The sequence below is a fragment of the Cebus imitator genome, unplaced genomic scaffold, assembly GCF_001604975.1.
Source record: "Cebus imitator isolate Cc_AM_T3 unplaced genomic scaffold, Cebus_imitator-1.0 Scaffold285, whole genome shotgun sequence".
NCBI classification, from domain to species: Eukaryota; Metazoa; Chordata; class Mammalia; order Primates; family Cebidae; genus Cebus; species Cebus imitator.
The window spans coordinates 152,998-163,138 of record NW_016107600.1 but is presented as its reverse complement, the minus strand read 5'-3'; the positions used below and the strand labels follow the sequence as shown (position 1 = coordinate 163,138).

At 50.6% G+C, this 10,141-nt stretch overlaps 1 protein-coding gene across 2 annotated transcripts; it reads left to right on the top strand.

Annotated features, from left to right (window-relative positions):
• Window positions 1–2,496: 2,496 nt before the first annotated feature.
• Window positions 2,497–8,649, top strand: KRT5 (keratin 5). Of its 2 annotated transcripts, XM_017501738.1 has the most exons (10): window positions 2,565–3,436; window positions 3,996–4,210; window positions 5,020–5,080; window positions 5,191–5,286; window positions 5,422–5,586; window positions 5,943–6,068; window positions 6,347–6,567; window positions 7,355–7,389; window positions 7,995–8,060; window positions 8,097–8,649. In XM_017501738.1, the coding sequence occupies exons 1-10, from the start codon at window positions 2,882–2,884 to the stop codon at window positions 8,288–8,290; spliced, it is 1,734 nt and encodes a 577-aa protein (XP_017357227.1). In that variant the 5' UTR covers window positions 2,565–2,881; the 3' UTR covers window positions 8,291–8,649. The 2 variants fall into 2 exon arrangements, with proteins under 2 accessions (XP_017357226.1, XP_017357227.1); XM_017501737.2 differs by having other exon boundaries at window positions 2,497–3,436; window positions 7,995–8,649.
• The last annotated feature ends 1,492 nt before the right edge of the window (window positions 8,650–10,141 follow it).

The following is a 10,141-nucleotide window of genomic DNA, read 5'->3' as shown; positions in this document are numbered from 1 at the left end:
AGAAGGAATCCCAGGCTGGGATGGCAGGATTTGCCTAACTCTTGTCCCATGAACTGATACCAGCCCCTCCCTGATGTCTGTGAAGGGCTTCTCCTTGTATGAAGCGTTGCCTGGGTCGTATATTCCCTGCACAGCTCTGCAAGGGAGGCCAGGGCGGTGCCTTACTGTCCTTTCTCTGATGGGGAGAGCAGTAGGGCCAGGCCTGCACTGTCTTCTGCTGACGAGGAAAGCAGCACCCAGAGGAGAAGCTGAGCAACACGTCCCACCAAGCCTGGGAACTGCCTCTGTGGGGTGCCCAGCAGAAAAGCTCCATGGTGAGCTTAAAACAATCCCTCCCTTCCTGCCACAGTGAAATTCCAGGCTGGGGTGGGACTCTCCCAAGCTGCAATGGTGTTGGTGCTTGGCTCCCCACCAGGAACGGCTCCATCATTTATACCTGCCCAAGTCTGGCATTGAGGGAGGGGATGCCCTGCCTGCTCACAGGAGGATTCCCACGAAGCTTGGACAGAAGGGTGCCACTTCTTCCCCCGTGGAGCACCTACACGCTCCCTGCCTCAGTTACTTGTCACATACTCACTGTTGGTCCCTGGCACATAGATCTGAGTTTGGCACAGTCTAGCAATCCTCAGACTAGCCAGAACACATTCCCGCTCGGCCAAGTCCTCTTTCTTCACAACACAGCTGGGAGGAGAATGAATGGGGAGAAGAAAATGTCCCAGTGTCTCAGGAGGGGTGGGGCTTCCCTGAGGGCAGTGAGGCCTGTACCTGGGACCTGTGAGTTTGTGTGATGGTGGGGACGTACCCTGATAGCGATCTTCCAGTGGAGAGAGAGCATCCCGCTACAAGTCCCCAGACACTTGCTTCAAGCTTGGACCTGTTCTGTTCTATCAGGAGCCAAGGGTCCCCTGGTATGTCTCAGGCCTCCAGGACACTCACATCTGTTCCCCAGAAAGCAACAAAGTGTGAAAATGATGAACTCAGCACAATTCATCTCTGAGGGTCTCAGAAATGCTCCAGCCAGGGAGGCCACCCAAACCTCTTTGCCCAAGACCTGTAAGACCGGCTCCTGCCATGGGTCTGCCTGCTGGGATTGACCTGTCAGCTGCTTTCTCTTCGCAGCCCTCTGGTGAGAAGTCACTGTTTCTGCTGATCCTCAGCACCAGGGAATCATTTTCCCACAGCCTTGGCTTCCTTGTGGCCAACCACAGGCCCTGGCGAGGGATTCCTGAGCCTGGGTTGGGTCCTGTTCTTCTATTCTTGAGAACACAACCCCTCCTCCCTGAAACTTTGAACCCATCCCCATGGCATCCCTACCTCCAGCTCTGGCTCACTCGGGCCCCCACAGCTCTGAATGTCCCAAGCATTGTCCTGCCTGAGAGCCCTGCTTCCACTTGGGGGACAGCAGAGAGGTGGCCCCACTCAGATCTGCTGCCAAAAAGCGTGGGTGTGGTTTAGAACAGATGTATGCTAAAGCTTCATGAGAAACCCCCTTTCTTCCACCTGGTGCCACAACCCCACAGACAAGTTTTGCAGAGGGGAGCTCACAGGGCCCTCCCTGAAACAACCGACGGATTGGCATGCCAGCTGCCTGGGCCCACAGGCCTGCTCCAGCTAGCCTTTCTGGCAGGACAATCTATAGACTTTGAATCCCGTTTTCCATTGCCTTGGCCCCGAAGGAGACTTTGGGCTGCGGCATAGAGAAAGCAGAGCAAGTCCCGCTGCTTGAGCAGGGCGGTTCGCCGTTATAACAGGCCGTCCGACTCTCAACATGTTCCTGATGAGACTAGAAGCTCCTGCAGGTATGTGTTTGTGGCGGCCTTCGGCCTGTGTCAACACATACAATGACTCATTTCTTCCCTAGTGGAATAGAGCTTGCCGGAACACACCTGGGGGGCTGGGGAGCCGGCAGAGCAGCTCCCCCTGAAGAGAGACGCGGCAGCCCGAGTCTCAGGGCTTTTTTAAGGGATTGCATGGGATCCCTGGGTTTGCTAAGCCCCCCACAGTGTCCCTCCCAGGTCAAACAGCAAGGAAAAGGTCAAAAGGCAGAGAAAATGCTGAGTTAGGAGGAGCTATGGAATGATAAACCTGGCCTTAAAGAGGTCAAAGTGTTTTATAGGGGGTGCTGAGGGCTTCCCACATTCTCAGGCCTGAACCTTGCAGGCTGATCTGCCCAGTGGGCCCTGGGATAGCTGTGCTTTCCTAAGAAAGAGATTGTGCAGAAAAGGATGGAACTCTATTTTCCCTCTAGCACATAACCAAGATATAAGGCTATAGATTGCCTTTCCCAGAGGGGAAAACCCTGCAGCAACCTGATGCCTAGAAAACTGTAAGAGCAGATCACTGTGGAGAATCGTTTGCCCCCCGCTGACGGACAGCTTCCCCAAGCTGGAAGGGTAGATGCTCAGTGTGTAAGTACTGGATGCTTATCAATACCCCTGGTCCTGTAAGAATCCCCAGGACGGCAGCCATGCCAACACCCCTTCACTTCCTGGCATCCCTCTTGGACTGCTCACAGCCCCCAGCCTCTATGGTGAAGAGAGACTTGCTGGCAGCTTTGCCAACTTGCTGCCAAGAGATCAGTGCTGCAAGGCAAGGTTATTTCTAACTGAGCACAGCCTGCCAGGAAGAAAGCGTGTGCAACCCACACCACTGTGCAGGTGTGACGGGTGAGCTCACAGCTGCCCCCTAGGCATGCCCAGCCCACTTAATCATTCACAGCTCGACAGCTCTCTCGCCCAGCCCAGTTCTTAAGGGATAAAAAGGGGGCATCGCGGTTCCCGGGTAACAGAGCCACCTTCTGCGTCCTGCTGAGCTCTGTTCTCTCTAGCGCCTCACAACCTACTAGTGCCGGGTTCTCCTGCTCCGCCAGGAACAAGCCACCATGTCTCGCCAGTCAAGTGTGTCCTTCCGGAGTGGGGGCAGTCGTGGCTTCAGCACCGCCTCTGCCATCACCCCATCTGTCTCCCGCACCAGTTTCACCTCTGTGTCTCGGTCCGGAGGTGGCGGTGGTGGTGGCTTTGGTAGGGTCAGCCTTGGGGGTGCTGGTGGAGTGGGTGGCTATGGCAGTCGGAGCCTCTACAATCTGGGGGGCTCCAAGAGGATATCCATCAGCACTAGTGGTGGCAACTTCAGGAACCGATTTGGTGCCGGTGCTGGAGGCGGCTACGGCTTTGGAGGCGGTGCTGGTGGTGGATTTGGTTTCGGCGGTGGAGCTGGTGGTGGCTTTGGGCTCGGTGGTGGAGCCGGCTTTGGAGGTGGCTTCGGTGGCCCTGGCTTTCCTGTCTGCCCCCCTGGAGGTATCCAAGAGGTCACCGTCAACCAGAGTCTCTTGACTCCCCTCAACCTGCAAATCGACCCCACCATCCAGCGGGTGAGGACTGAGGAGCGCGAGCAGATCAAGACCCTCAACAACAAGTTCGCCTCCTTCATCGACAAGGTAAGCCATGAGCCTTTGTGAAAAAATCACTGTTGGTCTGAAATAAATGCCAAAAAGAGAGGAAGAGGGGAGACATTTTGGCTTTGTGCAAATACCTTTATAGTTGTACAGCTCTGTGTTTCTATTTGTTTCTGTGCCCTGGAGTTGTGGACATTTTCTGAGTTAGACTGGCAGTGTGGAAGGGAGAGTTATTTCTTCCCGTTCAGAGGTTAGCTCACAAGGGCCTCTTGACAACTGTGGGACAGAGAGATGAATTCTGTGCCATTTATAATGGGGCGGACTGCATGGAAGGTAGACAAGTGCCTTTGCAGCCACCACTGAGCTGACACACTCTCCAAGCAGCATCCTAGTGCTCTCTGTGCCCTGGATAGGTGTCCTGTCTCCCCTGGAAAAGTGAGGTTGGGTGCCTCAGTCTGCACCTCCCCTCCAGGGATCCTGGACCAGGCACCGTGCACAGGAAAGGTTTAGGGGGACAGAATGAGGTGGGAGGCACCTTAGTGAATTGATCATAGAACATGAATTCCAAGTTTCTCTATCTTCAAATTCTGCTCCCCTCCAGGTGCGGTTCCTGGAGCAGCAGAACAAGGTTCTGGACACCAAGTGGACCCTGCTGCAGGAGCAGGGAACCAAGACCGTGAGGCAGAACCTGGAGCCGTTGTTCGAACAGTACATCAACAACCTCAGGAGGCAGCTGGACAGCATCGTCGGGGAACGCGGCCGCCTGGACTCGGAGCTGAGAAACATGCAGGACCTGGTGGAGGACTTCAAGAACAAGTGAGTTGGGGTGGGGAGTGGACACAGGGGAGGGGGATGTCTTCTTGGCATTAGATGGGCTTCATAACCAGTCTTCTACCATGCCTTCCTGGGGGGCTGGGAAGATATACCTTCCATGGACACCTACAGTACTAAAAACAAACAAATACACAAGCCAGGCTCACATTTAGAAAGTTCCAGCCCCAGGCTCAGGCCCTCTGCAAGGAACTTAGCCAACAGCCAGCGCAACATGCTCTGTGCCCTTGGCACTATATGGTGAAATCTGCCCTCATGGAAGGCTTGGTCTCTGGGGCTTTCCTCGCTCATACATGGGCCTTTGGATGGATTTGTTTCAAAGCAGGAACTGGTGACATAACCCAGCTTGGTGGCTCAGATAATTTCCTTAATCTTAGGAACCAGCAACTAGGCTGCTAGATTTAATTTTGTTCCTTTTTTTCTTTTTCTTTTTTTCTTTTTTTTTTTTTTTTTTAAAAAGCCTCTGAAAGCTCAAAAAAGAACACTAGAGGAATTGACTAGATAATGGAGTTGGGGAGAAACAGCACAGCTTTTCTGCAGGAATCTGCTCAAAGCAACTGAATTACAGCAATAATAGAATTGTTAGATGGTAGGCAGTTACAGAGAAAGCAGCATTTTAATGGGGAAGGACCTTGGCCAGAGGCCCATGCTACTAGTGACCCCTCCCTCTCTGCCTGTGAGAAGTGAGAAGCCCCTTCCCACTGCAAAAGCAGGCTCACAGTTGACTGAGTAATAAAGATCCCTTACCTGTTGCTCATCCTCTGACAAACACTTCCCATCTTTTTCACCACCAGGTATGAGGATGAAATCAACAAGCGTACCACTGCGGAGAATGAGTTTGTGATGCTGAAGAAGGTGCGTGTGGGTGGGAGAGAACTGGCAGCCTGTAGCTATGCTCTCTAAGCATGGAGCTCACTTAAGTAGGGTGACAGCGTGTGCAGTGCCAACCATCTCCATTTCCCCAGGATGTAGACGCTGCCTACATGAACAAGGTGGAGCTGGAGGCCAAGGTTGATGCACTGATGGATGAGATCAACTTCATGAAGATGTTCTTTGATGCGGTAAGAAATTTATCTAAATTTTTCACATGGGTGGGTTTTTTCCCTCAAGTTGTCATATCCCAATGAGTGGAAGATTTGAATGGAACAGACATTAAATAACACAGAACCAGATGACAGACTCCAAATCTCCTGCAGGAGCTGTCCCAGATGCAGACACATGTCTCTGACACCTCCGTGGTCCTCTCCATGGACAACAACCGCAGCCTGGACCTGGATAGCATCATCGCTGAGGTCAAGGCCCAGTATGAAGAGATCGCCAACCGCAGCCGGACCGAAGCTGAGTCCTGGTACCAGACCAAGGTGGGTGCTCTGGTGACCATCTCCTGGCTGAGGGGATAGACCTGTGTCTAGGATTCTAGGCCATGACGACACTAAGGATGTGGCTCCTGGAACCTGCTGAGGCCCATTGGGATGCTTTATAGGTAGGACCCTGTAGACATTTTCCATCTAACCCCAAGGACCTGAAAAAGAATCTCACTCTAAATCTCACACCAGTGTCTCCAGGAGAGCACGGGCACTAGACTAGCTCCACCTTGGGAGAGCCTGAACCAACCCCAGACTACTTGCTACCTCTTAGTACTTACTGCCTGTGAACTTGGGAAAGTTCTTCCCGCTCTCACATGAACAGAATCTCTTCTCTTTTCTGGCGGCATCAGTACGAGGAGCTGCAGCAGACAGCTGGCCGGCACGGCGATGACCTCCGCAACACCAAGCATGAGATCTCTGAGATGAACCGGATGATCCAGAGGCTGAGAGCTGAGATTGACAACGTCAAGAAACAGGTAGGCTGAGGTTGAAACAGAGCAAGGAAGGGGCCTGAGCTCTGAAAGGGACACCTATTTCGTTTTGTTTATTTTGTTATACTTTTGCTGATCACACGCAGCTAGATCCAGCACCAGCGTTTCAATGTCCTGCCACCCACGATGACCAGGACCAATGTGCTGGTTTCTCTCTGGGGTTCACGATAGTTTAGTTTGCCTGACCCAGAATCTCAGAGGGAGACACCTCAGGCCCAGCTCAGCTACCCAAGCATCCCCACCCTCCTCCTTTCCATCTGTAGTGCGCCAACCTGCAGAATGCCATTGCGGATGCCGAGCAGCGTGGGGAGATGGCGCTCAAGGACGCCAGGAACAAGCTGGCCGAGCTGGAGGACGCCCTGCAGAAGGCCAAGCAGGACATGGCCCGGCTGCTGCGTGAGTACCAGGAGCTCATGAACACCAAGCTGGCCCTGGACGTGGAGATCGCCACCTACCGCAAGCTGCTGGAGGGCGAGGAGTGCAGGTGGGCAGACAGCATGAACTCAAGATGGCCCTCAGTTGACAAAGCGAAGTTGCTCCACTGTGGGGTGTACAACGCAGATACATGTGATCCGTGACTTGTGCGTGATGACAACACATCATCAATACTATTTCAATCTGACTCATGGCCATATAGCTGACCTCAACTCACTTTTCTGGCTCTTTTCCCCCACCTGGGTGCTGCCTGTCCTCCAAGCACCGGAGCAACTCGGCAAACGTGTCTTGACCCTTGTGCCTTTTCTGCTTTTGCCCCTGTTCTTCTCTCAGCCTCAGTAACCACATCATCTCCATCCACCCTTGTCCTCTGGTACCTCTTCTTTCAGGAGGCCTTTCATGTTTACTCCAGCGGAGTTAAACTCATCTCCCTTTGGGTTGTCAGACTCCTGTTTGCTTCCACCTCGACACTGCCCATTGCCTACTTTCTGTTTGAGGAATTTCTGTCTGCGCCGAGTTCTCTCACAGAATGTAACTTCTACGAGGCAAAAACTGCTTTTGACATAATCATATTTCCCAGAATCTCTTCTGCTTTCCTTAAAATGGGTGGAGGAGAATGTGAATTATAATTTTCCCCGACAGCTTGTTTCTAGGTCAATCCCTCTTCATTGGAAAGTCCCCCTGGAGAGTTCTCCCTTCCTTTAACTTAAGTAGCCTTTGGGCGTACAGACACCTGGCTTATGGATTGAACTCTAATGAGGATGGGAGTTAGCTACATAGACTAATGCTGTCGTTTTGGGAGCTGTTAACCCCTAATTCAATTTTTCCCCTTTCAGGCTTAGTGGAGAAGGAGTTGGACCAGTCAACATCTGTAAGTAGCTTTGAACAGACATTAACAATGACAATAATATGGGATATATTTAGCGCCTACTCAAAATTCTGCTGTTTCTATATCCAAACCTTTCCCATCCCAGCATATGGTTATTTAAAATAATACACTTAGTAAGGTGTGGGTGGTGGAGGGGAAGGGCAGATTGATACAGGAAGCAATGTGGCTCATGTCTCATCTCTTCAAGGATAAACCATGCATCCTACACATCTTGGACCCTGTCCCTTGCCTTGCCCCTAGTACCTAGCTTCCCCCAGTACCTAGCTCACTTCAGTACCTAGCTCCCTCAGTACCTAGCTCCCTTTAGTACCTAGCTCCCCTCAGTATCTAGCTCCCTCAGTACTTAGCTCCCTGTAGTACCCAGCTCCCCTCAGTACCTGGATCCCCAAAGTACCTAGCACCTTGCCTCTTGCGCTCACCCACTTTTTTAGGGACCTTAACTAAATGACAGTTCTTCTGTGCCTTGCTTGCTCCTCTGTAAAGGGGGCCCCGTACAGAGCTTCAGCACCAGCAGGATCAAATAAGTGGGCCATGCTGGATCACCCTGGCAGGTGGTCTCACTGAGTCCTCTCTTCTTTTCCCTGCAGCTGTTGTCACAAGCAGTGTCTCCTCTGGATATGGTGGCGGCAGTGGCCTCGGTGGAGGTCTTGGTGGCGGCCTCGGTGGAGGTCTTGGCGGTGGTCTTGGAGGTGGCAGTACAAGCTACTACTCCAGCAGCAGTGGGGGCGCTGGCCTAGGCAGTGGGCTCAGTGTGGGGGGCTCTGGCTTCAGTACAAGCAGCGGCCGAGGCATGGGGGTAGGCTTTGGCAGTGGTGGGGGTAGCGGCTCCAGCGTCAAATTTGTCTCCACCACCTCCTCCTCCCGGAAGAGCTTCAAGAGCTAAGAGCCTGCTGCAAGTCACTGCCTCCCAAGGGCAGCAACCTGGCCCATGGAGACTGCCTCTTCCAGGCTGTTGCTCCAGCCATGTTTTTCCTTTTTCTGGAGAGTAGTCTAGACCAAGCTGGTTACAGAACCACATTCTTTGGTTTCCAGGAGAGCCCAATTCCCAGCCCCTGGTCTCCCGTGCCAAGATTCTATGTTCTGCTTAAAATCAGCCTTTAGGTTTCCCACAGCATGGTCCCTGATGACACGAGAACCCAAAGTTTTTCCAAATCTAAATCATCAAAACAGAATCCCCACCCCAATCCCAAATTTTGTTCTGGTTCTACCTCCAGAGTCTGTTCAATAAAATGCTTTTATAATGTAAACTGGTGTGCAGAATTGTTTTTCTAGGTTCACAATCAGCCTACAGATACCATGAGGTTCAATATACCCAGATGTGATTGGTTCTTTTGATGATCCGCAGGGAGAATGAGATAACATTTAAGGGAAAGTGACTGTCAGGGGTGGCTCAGAGACTCCAAGGAGCACAGAGATTGTAACATCTCTACAATGAAGGAGTCTCTGGAGGGATTAATGATGGGAGTGTGCATTGTACTGCAATTTAGACAGATTTTAGAGCCTTTTGTTGAAGAGGGACCTATGCAAGGTGGGATGATTTGCAAGTAGCAGTATATATGGGCTTAAGTAACATTTGCAAATGAAGACTATGTTGCCTTCAGAACCTCAAAAGACCTAAAAGATGTTGGGCCTATTTTAATATTGTGGGTGCTAAGATGCTCGATAGCTGTTTTTTTTTGACAGTGTCAGGGATGGAGTAGCTCTTGGTTTACCAAATAATTTCTGAAATTTAATGGAGGTGGCAGGACTTTCCATGACCTGTGGGACAATGGCATATCCTTTTTTTTCTGAGCTCCTTGGTATCTCTATGTCCTGAATGAGTATATCAAATGCATCTCTTTGGAGGAGGATTCATCAGTGTTAATTACATCTGTGATCCTGGAGGAGAAAGTCAGATGCAGTTAAGAACTTAACTGCAAAAATTGCATGCTATGGCAGGGATGCTGAGGTACTGCCTGAGTATCTGGGGAAGCTGTGTCTTGCTCCCTTGGGGGGAAGTAAGTTGTGACTGAGAGGCTGTTGCAATGGGCACTCAACAGAATATTATTAGCCAAATCTGTAAGAAGAAAATATCTACCAGCTACTGATTGGATAAGTCAATAATTTCCGTAATACTGGGTATGGAGCCTTAGTAGGTGTGACCATGATATTGTTGGTTGTGGTAATCCACTGTGAGGCATCATTCATTTTCCCCAAGTTTAAAAATAGGCCACATTAGGTTGTTGATGGAAAAAAAACCGATGGATATAACCAACTCTTCTCTAAATAGATCCTATTTAATGGGATTCACTCCTTGAAGGTCCTGTTTTAATTCATTTTAGGGCATATTAGCCATTTTAACTAGGGGTTGGGGAGGCCCATGGTGTCCTATTTTGTCAAACCAATTTATAAATGACAAGGACTTGATTTAATTTTAATTTATGACTTATTGGGTCAAACTATCCGTGCCCACTGTGGGAGATTTAGAGGATGCTATGATCATGGGAAATTTAAGCAAGTCAGTAGTTTTGCTAATTAAGGTGAGGCATATCTGCTTGTTCTGTATTTTGTGTTTAATAACTTCCCTGATATTACAGGGTTAACTTGTTTAAATTTAATAGGATCCCCAGGTATAAGTATAATTTGAGCTTCAGTATGGATTAAGGGCATGAAGAATTGTCAATTATTGTATTTCAGCAGATGTGAAGATACATTCAGAATTTATGTGGTGGAGACACCAAGACAATCTGCACAC

Coding starts and splice junctions, on each gene's coding strand:
- KRT5 (XM_017501737.2), top strand. CDS start 2,882: ATGTCTCGCCAGTCAAGTGTGTCCTTCCGGAGTGGGGGCAGTCGTGGC. Junction 5,081..5,190: donor AGTTTGTGATGCTGAAGAAG/GTGCGTGTGGGT, acceptor CCATTTCCCCAG/GATGTAGACGCTGCCTACAT. Junction 6,568..7,354: donor CTGGAGGGCGAGGAGTGCAG/GTGGGCAGACAG, acceptor TTCCCCTTTCAG/GCTTAGTGGAGAAGGAGTTG.